The following is a 22,380-nucleotide window of genomic DNA, read 5'->3' as shown; positions in this document are numbered from 1 at the left end:
TAGACCAAAGCCGAAAATCAGCTGTACGTTTCCTGCGCATGCGCAGACGAGAATATATGCAGAGCCACCTAATGGAATAACTTTGATTTCTAAATAATTCTGATTGTGGTGTTTACCAATTGGGCCTTTTTTTAATTGTCATTTATTTTAATTACTATTATTTTTTCTTGTTCTTATAATGATCTATTTCCTATGTCTCTGGACAGTGAAAACCAAAGTTATTTCTTATCAAATCTATTAAAACATCTTAACCAAACTAATTCCGATTCACTGGAAACCTTGGAAAGAGAGAATCTTCATTTCATCATAACTGATCATCTAATTGCCACTTTTGAAGAAATTAAATGTGACATTTTCCTAGCCAAACATCATGCTCAAGCTGGTCAACAACAACAACAGCAACTACAACTACAACAATCCCACCAACAGTCATCATCTTCTACAATCATAACCTCACCTGATGAGGTTAATGATGGTGAAGGTGAAACACCAACAACACTTTCATCTGGATCCTCATCGGTTCCTTCATCTTACCAAGATGGAATCAATCTTTCATCATCAGATTGGTTAAGTAGTGGTGGAGGCGTAGGTAGTGGTAGTAATGGTGGTTGTGGATCAGGAAGTGGAGGAGGTGATCAAAGAAATTCTGAATCAGATGTTTTCAGCCCAATCGTTGATACAGATTCCTTACAAGTCTCTAAAATTGCTTCTAAATACGAGACAGGACTTACCTCTTTCTCTGAATCCATTTCAAATTTAAGTATGTTACTAATTTGATTAACTTGTATACCATTTAAATTAACCTTCATAATGTCCTTCTCTCTCTCTCTCTCTCCCTCCCACAATTTATTTCAGGTGAAATCAGTTCTTGTGTGGCTTTGGACCTTGATAATAAAACAGGAACAGAAATGTCTTCTTTGGGACGATTGGATAACACTGAATTAGCGGACAGTTCAGCGGAATCTGTAGCTGTTCAGTTGTTGACAAATTATTCTCAAAAACCATTATTCCGAAGATCTTCCCTTCAACCCTTAACGATGAGCTCGCCAACCTCTAGTACCGAACCTCGAACCAGTACCAAATCTTTACCCATCCGTCGCAGTGGAAGCTCATGTTATTCCCTTTTTTCAAATACAAGTCCAATTGTTACAAATCATTCATCATTTCAATCACTTTCAACATCTCACCTTCAAGCTGCACTTTCATCAGCAACCCGATCATCATCGTCATCTTCAAACATTAAACTTCGTGGTAATTCACATTGGGCACCCTTACGACCTCAACTTATATGCAACATTCAACGACCAACAGACAAATTTACCCAATGGCATAATCAAAATCAACGATGTGCCGGTTGTGGTCTTCAAATTGATTCTAAAAGTAAAGAATTCCATGGAATATTATTCTGCTATTATACAGGGAAATTTTTCTGTCGCCTTGGCTGTCATTCGGGACGTAAAGCTATTCTACCCGCTTTTGTTTTACACAAATGGGATTTCACCTATTATCCGATCTCCAATTTTGCCGTTAAATTTTTGGAAAAAATTCGCGAAGAACCTTTATTTCACATAAATGATCAAAATCCAAGCCTTTACAAACGAGTTAAACAATTAAACAAACTATTAGACCTTAGGTATCAACTAAAATCGTTGATGGAATACATTTCAACCTGTAAAAATGCAACTGAATCAATTCATTGTTTCAATTCATTTGAACCTCAACATTTTATCAAAAATGATATTAACCTTTACTCTCTAGAAGATTTCATCACAATCAAACGATCGAAAAAACTTTTAGAATCATGTTGGTCTCTAGTCAAAGAATCAATTAATCACGTTTCTCGATGTGATTATTGTAAAGCTCGTGGTTATTTCTGTGAACTTTGTAATAAGAAAGATGTTCTATTTCCATTTGAAATTGGTCGAATTCATCAATGTGCCGCTTGTCATACCTGTTATCATCTTTTCTGTTATAATCATCAGGCCAATCAAAAATGTTCCAAATGCTGTAGAATACAAGCCCGCCGTTCAATAGATTCTCAATATAATTCCCAGCAAATGAAAACAGTTAATCAAAGTGATCATTTAGTTACAACAAGTGATGGAGAAAATCATCTCAAAGAGATACCAGAAATGCCGGAAAATCATTATCATGACACTTCATCATTTCAACCATGTTTACCATCACCTTCAGAATTGTCAACAACAACAACATCAACCACCAAAAAACCCTAGATACTTATATATGTATAAATATTTAACTAAATGAACGCAGTTATTTTTAATCAACACTAATTTCCTAAAAATTTAATCACACTCAAGATAATTGCGAGAAGTGTAACAAAAACGTTTATACAATGATCACTTTGTTTACTATGTCTCTCTCTCTCTCTCTCTCTCTCTCTCTCTCTCTCTCTTGCTCTTTTCTCATCCTAAGTGTACAACAATTTAAATCTATCATGTTAATTAACAGCAATTAACAAGAGCCCTTGATATGCATTTAGTCTCTCTCTATTTCTGCTTTTCCTCGCCCACCCCGACCAAATAAACCACCCTAAGCAAGAGCAAAAATATCAACTAATTAACCAAATTTGATGATTGTGATCATTTTTTTCTAATTATTATTTTAATAATTATTCATTACAATTGGATTTACTTAATTGTTTCTTCTGTTATTTATACGATTGAGTTGGTTCACAATTTTTTGGGAAAAAGTGACTGAACTAAATTATCGCAGAATTAATAATTTACTCGGTTAATATTGATTCTGATTAAAGTTCAACGATCAACAATTATCGGATTATTGATTACCAGAGAAATAAGTAATTAGTTAAAGAGGATCTAATTGATTTGGGTTAAATTGTGTTTACCTTTCAATAGTTTTTACCGTAATTATGGTAAAGAAAAATAAACAATTTAATCAACATTAATTAGTTTAATAATTGTTATGATTAACAACTAAATCCTCAAAACACTTGAGTAAATTAATCTTATCCCATAATCAATTTACTACAAATACAGTTAATCAAACAATTTTTTACCGAATTACAATTAACTTATCATGTTACAATTACAATTGTAATTTAATTCATTTAGATTATAAATTAATCATCAGTAAAAGTTAAGTGTAACTGTGAACCGATTATCAGATATAGTTAATTATATTTGAAAATCAATTGAATTAAAAGTTTTCATTTCAGTGAAATAATAATTTGCCGATGATATGGAAAAATTTGATTAACTTAATCATCGTTTATTGTTCAGATTGATTAAGAAAAAGAGTTTTAATTAAATTCAGTAATTAATCAGTAATAACAATTGTGGACTGTTTTGATTTATCTCAATTTAGGAATGTAAATAATATGAATCTCTACATTTAATTTAATCAAACACCATTGATTGATGATGAAGTTTACGTTTTTGATTCAATTGCAATTAGATTTGATTTAGCAGGTCAAGTTTTCCTTGTCAATTTTGTAAACACCAAATAACAAACATGACAAGACGATGACCATCACCCCATGATAATAGTTATAATACAAGAGAGCAAAAAAAAAGATAAATGATGATTTTGAAGATGACAAAAGATGAGGATGAGGATGAGGATGAAGGAGATGATATTACAACAGGTATATATGTGTGAGAGAAAGAGGGAGATAAAGATAGAGGTATTGATGTGTTTTCTTGCTCCCAAAATTTTTCCATTGGTAAGGCCACTAATTTTAGTGAACATTGAGAGAGAGAGAGAGAGAGAGGACGAGAGGGAGAAATGGAGGGAGAAAAAAATTCAACAGAAACAAACAAATGAGAAATAAAAAATAAACAATAGTAGAAAAGGTTAAACAGAAATGACCATGAGCTTTTCTGAATGATTTGGATACCTGAGTGAGAGATAAATAATAATTTTCAAGGTGAAAATGAACCCAAATTCATTTGTCAACAATACAATAATTGTGGATAAATGATACAAAAAAAAGAGACACAATTGTTGACAGTTGAACGGATGACAAGTTTTCCATTTTCCAGTCTTTTTTTCTGCTCCTGTTGTTGGTGTTTCTTTGAAAAAATATATACATCTCTTGATATATATAGTGAATTTTGGAGGGTTTCAGGTTCCATCAATGAACTTTGTTTCTTCTGTTTCCAAAATATTGTTGAATCGGTTCACATTTCTAATCTCATATCTCATTGGCCCAATTCTTGTGATAACTTCTCATCCTTTTCATTGATGAAGCTGCATCATGTTTGGATCCTTTTTTCTGTCTTCTTTCCAATTTTTGATTCATCCTTTCCATTTCCAGTATAAGTCCATCATTCTCATCTCTCAATTCCTTATTCTGAAGACGAAGCATCTCATTATCAGCAATTAATCCTTGATATTCCGCTTCTTTATCAAAAACTTGGAACAATTCAATCTCGGATAACTAAGATGAATGAAAACAAAATAAATATTAGATTAACATATAATTATAGATCAACCACTTTAATCAACAGTTATTATTATTAATATTATTTAACCTTGACTATTTGATAATATTCATTAGTTTTTCATCATCAAAACAAAACAAAACAAAAAATGATGAAGGCAAAAGTATTAGATTCAAATGCAATTATTTCATCTTTGCCTCTTCATTTATCATTTATGAATTGTTGTTGACATATAACTGACTTGAAGCAATTAACATGAGGATTGGTCAAAGTTAATGGTAAATATCAAATTAAACAACAAAAGTCAAGAAAAAATCAAAGAGGATAAGATAATTGGCCTTACCTTTTTCTTGATTGAATATGTTTCTTCAACCTCTTTTTGTAAGTCAATGTTAACCTTAATTGCATCGGCCAACCGATCACTTAAATCTTGAACTTCTTTCTCCAGTCTTAAATTATCCTGTTGATGGAAATTCAATAGCAAATTAACCCAATCATCGGCAATAAACCATCGTTAACAATGAAGAGAGAGAGAGAGAGAGAAATGACGATGATGATGACACCAAGATGGAAAAGAACAAAAGAAAATAAAAGAAAACAATGAGTATAAAAGATTAATAAGCAAAAAGTCAAACCCTTTCATGTAATTTTCATGCTCTTCTATTCAATTATGTTCTTATTAAAGATTGAATATTGATTATCATTAGAGTTATGATGTTACAATTAAAATAATAAGATGATGACCTAGATGATGATGATGATGAACATGACAACAAGATTCAGAGAGCTGATTGAGAAAACGAAAACATGAGTTTCAAGATAATGAAATAGATTCAAGTCACTGGAACTTTTTCAATATATGGACAAGTGAAACAAAATTCAACATGTAATCAGTTAGAAAATAGAATATACTTAACAGCAAGTTAATTAGATGAGATTGATTGAGAAGAGGTTAATTTAACAAGTTTGACAAGAGGTTATAACGATTGTAACATGATATTGAAGGTGAATAGGGTTGAGGAAAAAGGAACATCAGGAAACATGATGATGGGGAAGAAGAAAAGAAAAAGAAAATTCAACCAAAATAATCTTAATCTAATCCAATTGTTGGGCAGATTTTTGGATATAGAGAGATACTGGTAATCTCTTAGGCCTATTGATCTTTAAATCTTGTTGTCAAGCCACAAAGGGCCAGATTCCGATTGACCTTAACATTGAACAATTAGCAGGTGAAATGTGATGAACATTGAATAGAACATGAAAAGAGAGAAAAAGATTGAAGTTAATTGAAGATCAATCAACTTACCAATTTAAGAGATGAAATAATATCTTCCAATTTGGATTGATTGTTTGAAGAAACGATTTGTATTGTTGACAATTCTTTGCGTAACTGACAAGTTTGAGATCCCAATGAATCTCTGTCTTTTTGAAATTCATCTTGAAGACACCGAATTTGCTCTTGATAACGACGTTCCAATAGTCTAATTAACACAAAAAAGAGAAAAGAAAACCATTTAATTAATTACTTTTCAACAGAGAAAATCAAACCAATCAAAACAGAAAAGAATAGAAAATAAAAAGAATGACTAATTTTTCTTTCTTTTTCTGGATCTTTCCAATTTCTCCTTTGTCTTCACTTGTTTTCCATTTTAATTTACATGACCGTTTAGTTACCATTCCAATTTAATTTGTTTCTTTTTCTTGATTTAAGTTAATTTTCTAATTAATCAAGATGATTAACAATTAGTAACACAAATCAAAGGAAATAGTGAGTGTGAGAAATTCACATTCACATTTCCCAACAATTGACAAAATCAAACAAAAGGTAAGTCAACATTTAATTGATTCTATACCTTGTTGATTATTCTGTTTACTATATTTGGATTAACCCTTTTTTTTTGTATATTTTTTTCTACTAATTCTATTAATTGTACCTCCATTTTTTATTCTTTCTCTCTCACTTGTCTCTTACAGGTATGAAATTGATCCAATTCAATTAATCTGGTATCTTCTTGATTCAATCTCCATCAATCTTGTTACTTTTTGCAAATCTTGGATTCTACATTCAAGTTGATATAAACACTCAATTCTGATATTTTTTTGTTCTGATTTTTTACTCAATTTTCATGATATTATAACACGATGATGATTATGATGATGGATATGGTGATCCGATGGGAAAAACAGTTGATTATGAGTATCAATATGGGCCAGAAGAAGGTGAATTAAGTTTTCTACAAGCAAACAAATTGGTATAAACATATTATCATATTAAGGTAGCAGGATTAATTTATCATCATACATATTATACAACCATCATCATCATCAGTAAATCGTGATCAAAATCAAATAATCAACAATAACAACAAGAGAAATGAAGAGAGAGAGAGAGAGAAAAAAAGTAAAAGGTAAGGTTATGTTTATATCTAAATATGATGATGATGATGATGATAAGAATGAAATATCATTAGAAGTTAATATTATTGAATGATGTGAAATGAATGTTGTTTTTTTTATTATCATCATCATCAGAAATTACTGATTACCTGATTGTTGGTTAAAATGTTTCAATTTTATATGTTACTTGCATGTTTATACCTTTTAACATGTAGATATTTATACATGTATTTGTATTGTGTATATAAATATAATCTATTCTTTTTTTTTTCTTTTCTCTTTTTTTCTGTATTTGTAGCTTGTAGACATGCTTCTGGCTTTTGTTGTGGTTAGTCAATAACATCATTATCTTCATCTTAATCATAATCAACAACAATTACTGACGAAGGCGATGTATTTACTATGAGAAACATACAGATACAATTTAGAAAGTGCAACTTGGTGATTGGGTTAATAGGATGAATCTTTTTCCACTTTTTCCTGGACTTGGAATGGAAAATTTTCTTCATCATCATTAACCCATTGAGAGATTTTTTTTTCTATTCACCAAAAACCAGGACGAAGGTTCGTTATTGAAAATGGTGATGAGGATAATGAGAGAGAGAGAAAGAGAGAGAAAAGAAATAATTTCTCTTTCTATTTTTCGTTTTTTTTTTACTCTCTTCCAGGTCCAAGCTCAATGATGAATCGTGAGAGAAGTGTTGACAACGATTTTGAAGGGACATCTCATCTTCATTTACAAGCTCATCAAGAACATCATTATCTTCATTATCATCATTTTATGATGATGGAGTAACCGTTATGTGTATGTCCGTAAATAGATTCCTTTCTAACCATTAATTTCTCCTTGGTGAAAAAATTAGTGGGCGAATAACAAGTGCTAACCACTCACTCAAGAAAAGATGAGATAATACTTGATATTTTTGATTTTGTTCTAAAAAGATGATGAATATAAATAATCTCAGCCTGGATATTTGAAGAATCACCTTGCCCACCAGAATAACGAACAAAAAAATGATAAAATTCTCTAAAATGTGAGTAGAGAAATTATTTCATCATGTATTGGGTGATTTTTGAATTTTATATAATAAGAATTAACTGAATGTTGATCAGGTATTAATACATAACATTAAGCTAATTCTCTTTTTATATATTTGTTTTTTATTCTATTATTTTGTTTATTCATTTTGTTTATTTATAATTTCTATTCTCTTTTTTCTCTCTCTCTTCTTCTCAGGTAAAATTAAAAGATGACGATGAAAAAGGAAAAGTCAAAAATGAAAGAAATCAAGATGATGATGAAGAAGAAACAAAATTTGTAGGAGTTGATGGACATTGAGGTTGACCCTAAGTTCACTCTTCAAAATCAACTGTCAATTTAGTTGAACATCAATTGCAATAATGATGATATCAACATCGTGAACATCATCACCATCATCATCATTGTCATCCCAATTTTTTTATTCATCACAATAACAACAATAATGATGATGGTAACAAGAAAGTAAAAAAGGGAAATCCAAATTCATAATTAGCTTATCAACAATTAAAGAAAGCAAAAGGATGGACCCATGAGTCGCAGCCACTTTTTGTATACTTTTTCTGCGCTCGATTATCATGATAATCAAAATAGGACGAGTTAGTGAAATTGATGATGATCTTAATGGAATCAGAAATAGAGGTTAATTTAAAAGTGGTGACAATAATCACTACAATGATGATGATGATGATGATGACCATAAAGAGGAAGATACAAGTAAAGAAGGAAAAGAAAAGACACCAAAAGCTGAAGGAAATTCATAACCAGGGAGAAAAAGAAAATGTTCTGACGATAATAATAATGGTGATGATGATGAAAGAACAAGTTTCATCATCAACAATGTTCCAGGAAGAAGAAAATATCAACCAAGGAAGATGATAAAAGAAGACAGAAAAAGTTACTTTTTCCCTCGAAAAAAAGTTGAATCTTTTTTTACTGAATTTCCAACTATTACTCAATTTGATGGATATAATGATTTAGTTATTAGTGATAATAATAATGAAAACAATTTCTTTCGTCGTGATTATTGTTATTATCACTCATAACATTCTAAACCTTAACTAATTGTAATTAGTAATTTTTAATCTCTTGTAATGTAAATCAAATAATCAAATCAATTAGAAAGATTATGAGATTTACAGATTACATGATTTTCTAAATAATCTTGTCCTACTTGTTGGAAGATGATGGGAGAGCAAAAGATGAGGAAAGATGAACAAACGCCTTTTCCTGTTGATAATCATCATCATCGTTAATTATAATCTCCATCAACACCGAGAGCGATTTTATAAGGAAAATGGGAAATGGTAATGTGAAATTTGGTAAATGAAAAATTGAAGACAAAGAAGATTGGAAATTAGTTAATTAAGTTGATTAATCTTACATTAATTTTTCTTTCGATGTTTTTTCCAGTTTCGCATGATGATCGTCAACCTCTTGGGCAAGTAAATCGGCTCGTGCATTGGCCTCACTTAGATTGACCCTTAGCTGATCTCGTTCGGCTTTAGTTTGTTCATACAAGATCCTGTTAATCAAGAAGATAATCAAGATAATTAGTTGATCGTCCAAAGGGAATTGAAAATGTATCAACAAAAAGTTGGAGGACATCAAAATATATTCAAATTAGATTGGAGATCCAGTTTATTTTCAATTAAAAAGTGAAATGAAAAGGTTAATCAACAACCCGTTCGTTATAATTGTTGCCTTTTTATCAACAATTTATTGCTATTTAAAGTGATGATTAGGCAAAGGAGCGTCCAGTTGATTATAATCATTAATTTCGTGTTCAATTTTCTTGATTTCAGTTGATTAGTAGATTGTTTCAAAAGTGTCTTCATCTTTTTTTATATATAAAATATTAATCATAATCATCTTGATACAATTATCTTAATAATTATTCTGATGATATGATAATTATTTTAAATAAATCATCATGTTAACAATTTATTACTTATTGGTAATCATGATGATTATCTGATGATGAAAGTTAATCAATCAACAATCAAGTAAACATTAACCAAGTTTATTATTTATCATATATTAATATACATAAAATGAGTTGATTCAGTTTCTCATTCTGCTTTTAATTAAGTTCCTATTAAATTACTTGTTGGTTATTTGATTGCTTGGATTAACATGTTAATCAACAACCTTTTGGGATTTTTATTGTAAATCTAATCAACATGAGTTAACAACTAATTTAACTTAATTGATTGAAAGTTTATCACCAATCCTTTTTAAATATTAATCATCGTTTCTAATTGCTATCATCTTGATTGTGATTTAATGTAGCTGAACAACTGAATTTATTTTATTAATTACACTAATTAGTTGTTTATTTTACAGATTTATTAACTACAATTAATGAAATATTGAGCTGTACTTTTAATTGTTTGGATTAGATGGAAATTGTTGTTGATAAAAATGGAATCAATTTGATTGCTACTTAATTAATTTACCGTTGAATTGGATTGAAAATTAACTGAATTTGATAGATTTGCGGTAATATTGATCAATTTCTGTTTACCTTTCTAACTTAATTGTTAATCTTTAATTTGATTCTTATTTCATTTTCCGCGTAATTATGAATTACAATCAACTAACTGGATCCAATCTCATTTTGATTGATATATTGATTTGATTCTTGATTATTATTATCATTATTTTGTTTCAGAAGCAATTTAATAATAATCTGACCGAGGGAAGGACTAATCGATTGAGCAAAACCACAAAATCTTAATTGTGTGCTAATTTATCAATTGCAATCAAAAAAAAAGATGCGAAATGATTTACAAGCTGATTGATTTAATAATTGTTACAACAAGTATATAATTATCAACTCAAGTAAATCAATATATTGAAGGCAAGAAAAGTTGGATGAACAAAAAGTTAATCATTATATGGATATACAATTAATATTAAACTAATTAATACGCCTGTTGATGGTTATCACTAATTACAATTAATTTAAATTGTAATTTTCCAATTGATGACTCGAAGGATTTAGTTGTCCCAATAATGTTTCAAATAAGGTGTTGATTATAACGGTAAAAGTATTAATATTGATTTAGAAACAATTTAGAAACTTTTCTGGCTGAGATTTTCCTTAATTGTTACTAATCTTTGATACTAATTATTAATTGTAAAAATGTTCTAATTTGTGATTTTTTTTTCTTCTCATTCTATCAAACAATTAACTGATTGCTGTGTTTTCTTGTTTACTTTTTTTTTCTCACTGAAAGGATCAACCAAACAGTTACAATCATCACAAAGCCTGAAAACAAACTGGAAACAAGAAGTTGATACAACATTAATCACAATCAACACACACGCAAATCAGTTGGGGTGTTAATGTATATCAACACAATTACACTTTTAATGTTAATTAAGGATAGACACTCATTCAAATGATCATGATTATCATCACTTACTTGGTATAATTAAGCTCATGTTGGAACATAGTTAATGAGATTTGAAACAGATCAGTTGCATTGGTGAATGAGGCAAAAAGCTCTTCCTCAAGAGCGATTGATAAATCTCGAACATTAATCCGCCCGGTTTTATTATCGAATCCAAGATCCTAGTTAATCCATCAGAAAGATGATGATGATGATGATGATTATCATCATAATAATGATGAGAAAGAAAGAGAAAAATAAAAGATTAGATCAAGTATTGATTAGAGAGAAACGGGTTAACAGTTTCACTTTGAGATGAAAAAGGTGAGAAAATTAGAGCGTGATTAAGGTTGATTGTTACTCTACGATAATTAAGTTAATGATGATAATAATGCTCTAGATCAAGATTAACTCTCTCTCTCTCTCAATATCCAACAATTTAGCTTACATTTTGGTGTACACAATTAACTTACATGTGACAATGAAAGTGTTTTTGTTAGTGTGATTTATTTATAATTAACTTGATTGTTTACCTTTTATATTTCACCTTAAATTCAATAGATAATCAGTTGGTTCTCACTACAATTTTAACCAATTGCCAATTCTCATGTTGCTGATTGTTGATTTAATGATAATCTAAAGAAGCCTTGAAAAACATTAACAATTTGATTAAATTGTTGATACAATTCAACTCGTTTTATGTCAACTAATTTTTTCATGTATTCTAAATTGTTTTTAGGTTTTTTTTCCCTATGATGTGATCAAAATTAGACAATTAACTTATCATTTCAATATAATTAAGTTAATATTATTGCCGATTAACAGTTAATCAAGGAAAATGGAGTCAACAATTAGAATCTCAACTTTTTTTTCTTCATCCTCTTGGTCTGTACATTTACAATTGAACCAATTTCTTGATTCAATTGTTAAGTTAATTATCTTGATTATATATTTTTCTCCCTCTCTCCTAAGGTGTATATTAATAATACATGATTGATTCACTAATTGACCAACACTAATCAACAATCAAATTGGCAAGTCTCATCACAATCAACACCATTTGGATTATCAAGAAAACTGGACTGATTATTTCATCTGATCCCTTATATATTTTAAAGATTCACCTAATTTTTGATTACCATTAATTTAATCCAACATGTTGATTATAATTACACCTTAATTTAGGTTGTATTAAGTTTTACAATTAAGATGATTATCATCAAATTGTGTCAATATTTAACCAACAATTAATGAATCATCACACGTGCTTCTTATTCATTTGATATTCGGTATATAATTTGGATTGATCAACAATCAATAATCAAGGACAATTTAGTTTCAATTTTTGTTTTTCATGAAGAAGTAAAAAATTCAATTCAACTCAAATGAATCAATTTAATTGTGATGGTAAAAAAAAAAGGTAAACAATCAATCAGTTAACAATGAAATTACATTCATGTTATCATTAAAATTAAATCAACTATTAATAATAACTACTCAGCATCAAGTTAATTTACATAATTAACAATACAATGATAACCATTAAATGATTATGATGAACCTTATCATCGCCATCATCATGAAAAACAATTAGGTAATTGTGACAATGGATTATAAATGATCAACGACAACAATAAACAATCAAATTAAAAAGCTTCCTTGTTGTTACATTGAAAGATAATAATGTTAACCAATATATTTGCGAATAATTTTTTTAATCAACTTTTTATTTTCTCGCAATCATTTTTGGAAACAGGAACAATTAAGGAAAAGATTAAAAGAAGCATAATCAAGGAATTAAAGTTAACCACAAAATGGATTAACGAAGACCCAAATTATAAGGATAATCATAAATCTCTCATCAACATCCTCTTCTTAATCATCTTGATCATCTTTCGTTTACTGATCAATTAAAGTCAATCATGATGTGAGAACTTGAAAAGTTTTCTTAATCATTTTAACTAAACTAAATTAAATGTAATTCAAGATGATCAACACACACACACTTTACAAACCGGAACAGTAGCATCAATGGTCAACTGGTCATCTCCATCTTCATCTTGATCCGCATCATTATCAATAACATTGGCCCAATATCAGGTCTTAATTGTTGTTCAACTAATTCCTAACTTGTCCCAATCAATTTGTTTTCATCAAGTGTGTTGATGTTTAATTATCATGATCGTCATCTCATCTTTCACCAACAATCAACAGATTGTTGACCTCAGTGTTAATCAAATAAAATTAATGTCAGCATGATGCTGATGATGATAATGATTATCGTTGATTGTTGATTGTTGAGACTGCTATTTAAATATTATCATCAACACAATGATTAACATTAATTGTTGACAGTTTTTGTTTATATTGGTTAAATAATGAAATCATTTTATTTTGTTTCTTTCCATCAGCAATTAACTGTATTATAATTAATCAATTGCTGAATAACCATCACCAGGAATTGAAAAAAAAAATCAAAGTTAATCACGTTTATGTTTTTGTAACAATTTAAAAAAAAAGTTTCATCATTAATTATCATCAATATGAAGAGACAGACCAAGAACAACAATTTAACTTTGATTTCAAGATTATTGTTGTTGATTAGTTGAAATTGTTAAATTGTTAACAAGTCAATCATAAGTGATAATTAATCATTACGATTCTTAATTAAATCACAATTTTAAACACAATTAATATGAAGATAAATGATAATAATAAATGGCTGATTGAATGGAGAAACTAAATTAAGATTATTGATAAATTGTTTCTCTCTTAATTATAATTAGTTTCATTTTTTTTTTCATTCAGATTTTAATTGTTCAAGGTCGAGGGTATTCCGATGATCGTAAGGTTGAACATCCGTCACGAAATCTTGTTCCGTTTCGATGTGACCTCAATCCCGTCGCTGGTGAGTTGGCATGACTATTGGCTCGATCTCTAAGTGACTTTGGACTTCGAGAATCCAATCTTTCCAACGGCAATTTAGTTAACAAGTTAATTTGATTGTCAAATTTACTAATCATTTCACTTTGATCAACGGAACCATTGATTAAGTTATCGTCTTTAATCATGATCGATTTAATTGTCTCCAGGTCTTGTTGATTTATCGGTAATCGTTTAATCAACTGATGATCAGAAACTTTTTTCTCAATCAAACTTGAATTTTCAATTGTGATTAAATCATTAGTATAATAATCATCATCCACACTTAGATTATCATCTTGATTGTTATCACCATCATCATCAATATCATCATCGACATTATCATCAACCTCATCTGTAAACAAGATTGATTCATCATCCTCATCATCCTCATCATCATCATCATCAATTATATTGGTATAATTAACATCATCTCTGATTGGATCAACTGTCACAATTGATTCAATTGTTTGATTGTTGTTAACTGGTGATTCCAATAAACTATGATAGGTTAATTTAATCAATGAAATTGGATCATAGTTAATCAATGATAATAAACTGGATTCATTTAAATTGTTCATCTTTGATTTCAATTTAGAGTTGATTGTATTAATTAAACTTTGATTGGGTTGAGATGATGAAGATAACAATTTATAATTCACTGATTCAAACACTGTTGGTACTTTTTCATGATTAATTAAAATTGATTCAGTTAAATTGTGATTAGTTGGTAAACTGATGACCATTGATAATTGAATTATCAAGCCAACAATTAACGAGGCAATAGTTATCAATGAGATGAACATGATTATTAACAATTAACTATAAAAATGTAATAACATAATCACTAAACGATATCAATTAATCAGATAATCAAGTAAATCACTTACATTTATACAAATCATTTATTTGGTCAATCAACTTGATCACAATTAAAAAGCTTTGATATTAAGTCACGAGTGAAAATCAAGGTTAATCATTTGAAAAAGAAAACAATTAATTTTAATCCAGTTGTCCAATCGTTTTGTTCAAACAAACTTGATCACAATTAACATGATTATTATTTAATCAATATTTACATTGTCATAATCAATTGTGATTCGGTCAATTGGGACAATTTAATTTCTCATCACAATCAACCTTTTGTGGACAACAATTAAGGAGAAACAAATCAATTAACAGACAATTTATTAATGGACAAATATTTACACAATTAACTAACCATTGTAATTGATTATTATTATGATATTTGATTGAATAATACTCTTGATCATCATCATGATTAAACTAATTGTTATGCTTTTCAAGACAAGGTTACCAATCTTAACAATTACAAATTCAAACAATTCAAATCATTTCAATTGTTTCCGTCATTTTTATTGATCAGAAAAGTTTTTCAATTAACTATAAATTGATTGTTAAACAATCACAACAATCAAATGGTATATTCAATATACAATTGATTCTAGAAGCTGATCAACAATTTAGCTTTAATTGTGATTTGGTCTAACGATGAACGTCAACAAAGTGACAACAAGTCACACAAACGACCAAACAATTAAAAAACTTTGAACTCAATTTGATTTAATTACTTTCGTCCATCAATTCAACTTGACAATTTAATTTAATTTCTCTCTGTCTATTATTATTAATCAATAGAAATCGTAAGGTAATAATTAACCATCATTCTGCTTATGATTAACTTAATTACTCAACTATCTCATTGAGTAATTTCCCAATCAAACATTTTTCCCCTTTCCCAATGAAACAATTAAGAGAAAATGATTAAAATTAAAGTTTACAATCAGTGGAAATTTAAATTTCTTTCTCATTGTAAAAATTTCCTTTGATTGTGTTAGTTGATTCAGTTTCAAGACTCTCAATATTGTACAATGAACAATCAGCTAATTGTAAGACAATTTACTGGTTCCATGTTAATTTTAATCTTCGCAACTCAATTGATTATAATTAATCCAGTTAATTGTGATGGTAAGAAAAATAAATTTCGTGGTAATCGTCCCAAAGGAAATTGTCACCTAAAGGAGATCCATGAATGTATTGAAAAGATTGACCATTATTCAAATGACCCTGAGGCCTACAAATTGATTACAAGTGATTCTGGAATTGATCAGATTTGCTCGTAAGTAAATTAATCAACCAATTTACATCACAATTAACCTTTGTCAATCTCTAAACAATTAGAAACTCTCAAGATGTCATCTACTGTTTCAAAGATCACATGGAAAAGTGTGCAACTCCAATTCAAAATGAACTTTTCGATTTCGTTATTGAACATTTTGGTAAACAAATCGACCGATTCTGTAAACCTGGACAATTAAGACAAGGTAACTATTCAATTCAATCTTAATTGTTGCTGATTGTTTAGCTAATTGTTGACAATAATATTGTTCTATTGTTTTTAAATAGATTTTCTTGCCCATTCACCTTGTATTGCTGATTCAGTTTTATCTAAATCAGATTATAAGGAGAAATGTAATCAACCTTATTTAGCTTCGATTGATACAATTAACAAATCAACCCAATTTGATGATCGACTTGATCTTACCTGTTGTTCATACCGACGTTGGATTAACTGCCTTTTAGAGTAAGTAAACAACGATTAACTTAATCACAATCTAAACAAACAGAATTAAACAACAATTATCTTCCCATAAACTTGATCATTGTGTTAACTTTGTTTCACAATTAACTTGATTACTTCAAGCCGATTCTATGAGATTAAAAATGGATCAACAATATACATATTTAAATCTCTGACAAGGGAACCTTAATTGTAGCTAAATTAACTGTTAATTGTTGTTGTTTCTTTGTCTTTTTAATTCCAGAATGACCTCAAATTCATGTAAAGACTCAGGTAAACAAGCGATGAACAATTTTCTGGATAAATCATTTGCTGGATTAAGCAGCTTAATCTGTTCACAGGATCAATTTGATCCAACCTCTGATAGATGTAAATCCCTTTATCCAACCGGTGGAGCTTCAATTGATCCTAATCAAGCTCATAATCCATTAACCAAATACATAACAACCTATTTCCGTTTCCTTTTAACCAAATAATCAACTTGTATTAATCAAACAATTAACCAAGTAAAGTGAATCATCAAAAATTGAATGATATATAAATGTATACACTGTATACATGAGTGTATGTGTGACCCAATATACACTTTTTAAACCTCAGGTTTACAATTAACTTAATCACAATTCAACTGTAAATTAAATCAAATTGGTAGACCAAAAAATTTGACTTGAATTTAATAAATTGTTACAAACGGATTTCCGTGATTAAATTGACCAACTAAATTTGGTTTAACATGTAAAACTAATGTTAAGAAAAAAACCAGTTAACCTTAACTACATTTTAAATATATACAATCAACTAATCATTAACAATCAGAAGTAACAATCAATGTGAATAAAAACAACAACAACAATCAAATTGTTGATTTAATTGAATTACAAGGGACCAATTGATTAGATAATTATGGTTATAATAATATATGTGTATTTGAATAGGGAAAAAAATCCGAATTGATTTGATTTCTATTCAATCAACAATTCTAATGACAAGGTTATCATGATTAACTTTTTTCATGGTTTCATGGGCTCATGTTGGATAATAATAGTTACTGGTGGTTCCTTGAGGTGGGAAGCGGATGGTGGAGGTGGAGGAGGATAGATAATGAAAAGAATAGGAAAAAAAGTCATAATTTTGGGTTCAATTGATATTCAACCAACAGAATCTGACTGAATCAATGGAAACTCATCATGTTCATCATCTTCATGTTCATCATGTTCATCATCTTAAACCATCAACCATGGATCAGTGATTAGCTGATCATGATGAGAATGAAACAAAATCGATTCAATTTCCTGATTGTAATAAATTTGAATGTGTAAAACTTTTCAACAATTAAAGATCAACTCAATTGCTCAAATCTATTCATTGATAACAATTAGGATTAGGCTATTAGGTTAATTAATTACTATTAGTTGATATTGGTCCAATAATTACAACGGGTTTTTGTATGTGTGCCCTAATTGTTACTGTTGATTAAATATAACAAGTAATTTAACTGTCTACAATTAATTTAAACTTTATATTAATATTTAAATGATTAACATTAAATTCATCTGGTGTAAAAAATATTGATGATAAAATGATTCTTCAGATGTTGATCAACAATAATGATTAAATTGTGATGATGATGATGATGATAGCATTTAATAGGTAATGATGATCAATTGTTAATCATTTTTTAAGGGCTAATAATCAAATCATTTAATCCATTAAATACATAACAGTTGAACTTGATCATCACGATTCAATTTGATTAATATCATGGAATCGATTCTCAATTTAGAAGCAGACAAAAATGAACACACTGTATATTCAAACGGTTGTTTATCATCATCTTCATCCTTTATCATCATCCAGTCTGTTGATTAAATCTTGATTATAATCATTAACGGAACCTAATGAACAATCAACTGATCAACTGATTAACCCTTCAAACGATTTCTGTATCAATTGGTAAACGTTTGATTATGGAAATCAACATTTACATGTTATGGACAAAGACTAGTGGTCATCTTTTCGAGAAGCGATTTCGATGTGTCCAAAAGGTTCAAATATCGAAATCTATTTGAAACTTTCTCTGAATCCAATGAACTCTTGATTCTAATTTCAATGGTTCAATCACATAATCAGATTCATTTTTTTTCTCATCATAAAATCTGTTCACTTTCACCAAATGTTATGAATTCAAATGAATCAACTAATTAAACTTGATTGTTTGAATTACTTTCAAGTATCTCAGTATTACTAGTTAAATTATCAACTATGATCAGTCTATTATATCTGTTGATTGTTACATTTCTGACCAATATACTAAGTGTCCAGTGTCAGAATAACATTTATTGTCCCCGTCGAAATGCAACCGTTGAGAAAAAGTTCCAAGACAATTTAATAAACAAGGATTTTAGTTTGAACGAAACACAAAGAAATGAACAATTAAGTTTCATTAAAATACGTTATCTGAGAAAGAGACAAGTTAATTGTGGAACCAATTTATCAATAATCGATACATTGATTCAACCAGAGGTAAAATTTGATGTAACTTCGGGTCCAAATGATAACAGTTTATTCACGTTCATAATGATCGGCCCAATTAAACCGATTCCAACCCCTTCGTTGTCACTTCTTCACTGGCTGGTTACCAATATTCCAGGTAACGATCTTAAAAACGGAACCACTTTCGCACCTTATCTCAACCCATTCCCGATCGTACTTCAAGGATCTTATCGATATGTTTTCATGGTCTATCGTCAATCGAGATACCTTGAACCTGATCTTCAAGAGATCGTCCGATTAGCGTTTGCTGTCACCCCTTGGGCCATAGAAAACGGGCTTTCAGGCCCAATAGCGGGAAACTTTTTCTACGAAGCAGTTCCTGGTTATTACAGTCCAAGAGGATAGTTAATTGTAATTCGAAGAGAAAAACTTTTCCAACTGATTAAGATTTTCTATTGATTTTCTCTCAATTTAATGGTAATTAAAATTCTATTCATATGTTCATCGAAAATTAAAATATTCTCAACAAAATAATGATTCTAAATATCTAATCAATTGTTAACTATTCAATCTAATTGCAAGTTCTATTTCCAATCATTTTCTAATCAACTAATTTATATAAGTTTCGAATTACTTTTTACTCGATTTCCACTTGGATTTGGACCAAGTTCAAGTTTTCTCGCATCACTTATATAACCAATTCGAGTAGCGAAAAAACTTTTCAAGACAATTTAACAATCAATTGTTGATCATTTCTCTCTAATAATCAACTCATTTAATCCATTAAATACATAACAGTTGAACTTGATCATCACGATTTAATTTGATTAATATCATGGAATCGATTCTCAATTTAGAAGCAGACAAAAATGAACACACTGTATATTCAAACGGTTGGTTATCATGTTCATCCTCATTTTGATTTTCATCTTCATCATTATCATCAAGTCTCATCATTCAATCTTGATTATAATCATCAACGGAACCTAATACACAATCAACTACTTGATTAACCCTTCAAATGATTAAATATGGAAAGGCTGATGGCCTAAATTGTATCACAATTGATTAGTTGATTGTTTCCCAATCAGTGATTTGATTATTGCGTTGGCAAATTTTGTTTTCAGATATTATTAATAATTTCATCACAATTAAGTTAATCATCATCGTCCAGTAGTAATTACAGTTTATTGTAATTTAATATATTGCCACAATCAAAGATTCATTGGGAATCATTTTCTTATCATCTAATCATCTCTACAATTATTACAACAATTAACATTTTATTGATTACAATTAACATTAATTTTCACCCTAAAGAAATTAAATTTTGTTCAATTTTATTATTAACCTTTTGGTTTGTTTGTTAATTGTTACAACAAGTTAATTCATCAAACACTAATCACGATTATTGATTAGTTTATATTTTCATATTAGTTGATTATGATGATAAATAGATGACAATTAACTTAATTGTGATATCTTTTTTTAGCTATCTCTTTTTCTTGGGACAATTAAGGTTAATTGTTAAACTTTATTGATTAAAGGTAAATATTAACAACAGACAAAAAAAAAGTTCATGTTGATTCAATTCAGTCAATGTAAACATTTAACTGTTTTCTTGACAATTTATTGATTATCTTGTTGATTGTTGTGTGTATTGATAACAATTAACTAACAACCAAAATTGATATTGGCAATGATTAAATTGTTAATGAACTTAAATACTTCCTATTGAGTTAATTTCGTACTATTGAAAGTATTATTTTTGAACAAACAAGGTAACAATTTGATAGATTGTCATACAACAATTAACTAATTGTTTCTAAAATAATAAATCACCCCGTTGATTAGAGGACTTAATTATGTAATGATAATATTGTCAAAACTAATAATAGTTTTGTAAGACAATAATAATTAATAGTTAATACAATTTAATTTGGGTAACACATTAGATTTTGTTGATTTGTTAATTATTGTTTGATTGTTGATTGTTGATTAGTTTAAAACGTGAGAAAACTGGAAACAGCAATTAACGGTAAATATATATATTTAAATGATTACCGTTAATTGTGATCGGAAAAGCTAAAAACAAAATTGATTGTGTATTTTTAATATTAATCAAGTAATTTAGTTCAGAAAAAAAGTTTGTTGATTAACATGTTATACTTTTCATGGTAATAATTAACTTATTGCGTGTTAATTGCTGTTAATTTATTAAAATAATCATCTGTAGCTGTTGATATAATTTGACCTTTAAATTGTTGCTAAATTGTTGTTGATCATTTTTGATTATTATCAACCAATTAATATATATACACACACACACAAATGAAAAAGTTTTTATTATTAACCATTAATGAAACAGATGAAACAATTTAATTTGATTGTCTTTAATTGTGAAAAACATTTAATCAAATTGTTGACCAGCTAATATCCAATTAATAACCAATTACTATTAATATTTAAAGATTAACATCTTAATTATAACAATCAAACTTAATAAGATTGGACTTTTTGTCTCAAAGTGTTTTAATCATTTTGGTTGGTTAACTAAATTAAGGAAAACAATTAACTTACCTTGAGAAGCAATTTACCGTTAGTGAAACCAAATGATTCCCACAATGAAAAGATTGAATCACAATCAGCATATCTGTAAATGGAAACAATTAATTAATCACTAATTAGAATCATAATTAAGAAAAAAAAATAGTCACAATTAATGAGATATTAAAAGTTGATGAAACAATTTAAATTTGTTGGACAAGCAAATCTAATGATAATTAATTGGATTGAGTTAATTGTATTAGTAAATTAAATCAATAGGTTAAAAAGGTGTAACCAGACAATTTAAACTGGATTAATTTTAATCTGGTTATGATTTAAGTTAAGATTATCTTATTTTCATTTGGACCATGAAGAGTTAACAATTAACCATTTAATCAATTGTTATTTAGATGCGGAAGAAAATTAATCAAATTTTTTGTTCTTAATCATCAAATGATTAATCAAAAATCATTAATTGTTACTCTTTAATTTGATTATAACAAAAGTAACAATTAAAACTAATCTGTATCTTTGTAATAGTAATCCAACTAATCA

At 28.7% G+C, this 22,380-nt stretch overlaps 4 protein-coding genes and 1 long non-coding RNA gene across 12 annotated transcripts in view; 4 read left to right on the top strand and 1 right to left on the bottom strand.

Annotated features, from left to right (window-relative positions):
• Window positions 1-91: 91 nt before the first annotated feature.
• LOC128394258 (run domain Beclin-1-interacting and cysteine-rich domain-containing protein-like) lies at window positions 92-2,659 on the top strand. Its single transcript, XM_053354562.1, has 2 exons — window positions 92-760; window positions 856-2,659. Exons 1-2 carry the CDS (start codon window positions 193-195, stop codon window positions 2,232-2,234), a joined length of 1,947 nt encoding a protein of 648 aa, XP_053210537.1. The 5' UTR covers window positions 92-192; the 3' UTR covers window positions 2,235-2,659.
• A 572-nt stretch (window positions 2,660-3,231) lies between these two features.
• Window positions 3,232-22,380, bottom strand: part of LOC128394513 (probable serine/threonine-protein kinase DDB_G0282963) — a 46,948-nt gene continuing 27,799 nt past the window's right edge. For both annotated transcript variants that reach the window (XM_053354847.1, XM_053354846.1), the window contains exons 5-10: window positions 21,859-21,931; window positions 11,295-11,443; window positions 9,248-9,388; window positions 5,734-5,908; window positions 4,771-4,887; window positions 3,232-4,423 (exon numbers count right to left, since the gene is read on the bottom strand). In XM_053354847.1, the coding sequence (XP_053210822.1) occupies window positions 4,178-4,423; window positions 4,771-4,887; window positions 5,734-5,908; window positions 9,248-9,388; window positions 11,295-11,443; window positions 21,859-21,931 (901 nt within the window). In that variant the 3' untranslated portion in view covers window positions 3,232-4,177. The remainder of the gene's footprint in view (window positions 4,424-4,770; window positions 4,888-5,733; window positions 5,909-9,247; window positions 9,389-11,294; window positions 11,444-21,858; window positions 21,932-22,380) is intronic.
• LOC128394516 (uncharacterized) lies at window positions 5,868-11,262 on the top strand. 7 transcript variants are annotated; one of them, XR_008326396.1, is made up of 7 exons: window positions 5,868-6,252; window positions 6,402-6,835; window positions 7,123-7,388; window positions 7,493-7,858; window positions 8,062-9,185; window positions 9,277-10,910; window positions 11,106-11,262. It is a non-coding gene; the product is annotated as an uncharacterized LOC128394516 (long non-coding RNA). The 7 variants fall into 7 exon arrangements; XR_008326395.1 differs by lacking the exon at window positions 11,106-11,262 and having other exon boundaries at window positions 5,870-6,252; window positions 9,277-10,365; window positions 10,538-10,552; XR_008326401.1 differs by lacking the exon at window positions 11,106-11,262 and having other exon boundaries at window positions 5,873-6,252; window positions 7,493-7,629; window positions 7,767-7,858; window positions 9,277-9,416.
• LOC128394514 (uncharacterized) lies at window positions 16,032-17,327 on the top strand. Its single transcript, XM_053354848.1, has 4 exons — window positions 16,032-16,323; window positions 16,386-16,528; window positions 16,611-16,788; window positions 17,030-17,327. Exons 1-4 carry the CDS (start codon window positions 16,076-16,078, stop codon window positions 17,259-17,261), a joined length of 801 nt encoding a protein of 266 aa, XP_053210823.1. The 5' UTR covers window positions 16,032-16,075; the 3' UTR covers window positions 17,262-17,327.
• On the top strand, window positions 19,016-19,859 carry LOC128394515 (26 kDa secreted antigen-like). The gene has a single exon (XM_053354849.1). The coding sequence runs from the start codon at window positions 19,048-19,050 to the stop codon at window positions 19,681-19,683; it is 636 nt and encodes a 211-aa protein (XP_053210824.1). The 5' UTR covers window positions 19,016-19,047; the 3' UTR covers window positions 19,684-19,859.

Source organism: Panonychus citri, unplaced genomic scaffold (genome assembly GCF_014898815.1).
Source record: "Panonychus citri isolate SS breed McGregor unplaced genomic scaffold, ASM1489881v1 Contig00139, whole genome shotgun sequence".
Taxonomy (NCBI): Eukaryota; Metazoa; Arthropoda; class Arachnida; order Trombidiformes; family Tetranychidae; genus Panonychus; species Panonychus citri.
The sequence above is the reverse complement of the archived record's forward strand: the minus strand, read 5'-3'. Positions and strand labels throughout refer to the sequence as shown.

What these genes read in the sequence shown, in the direction of transcription:
- LOC128394258 (XM_053354562.1), top strand. Translation starts at nt 193, where the DNA reads ATGTCTCTGGACAGTGAAAACCAAAGTTATTTCTTATCAAATCTATTA. An exon ending in TGAATCCATTTCAAATTTAA is followed by an intron (nt 761 to 855) that starts GTATGTTACTAA and finishes AATTTATTTCAG; the next exon opens with GTGAAATCAGTTCTTGTGTG.
- LOC128394514 (XM_053354848.1), top strand. Translation starts at nt 16,076, where the DNA reads ATGAACAATCAGCTAATTGTAAGACAATTTACTGGTTCCATGTTAATT. An exon ending in ACCTGGACAATTAAGACAAG is followed by an intron (nt 16,529 to 16,610) that starts GTAACTATTCAA and finishes GTTTTTAAATAG; the next exon opens with ATTTTCTTGCCCATTCACCT. An exon ending in TGGATTAACTGCCTTTTAGA is followed by an intron (nt 16,789 to 17,029) that starts GTAAGTAAACAA and finishes TTTTAATTCCAG; the next exon opens with AATGACCTCAAATTCATGTA.
- LOC128394515 (XM_053354849.1), top strand. Translation starts at nt 19,048, where the DNA reads ATGATCAGTCTATTATATCTGTTGATTGTTACATTTCTGACCAATATA.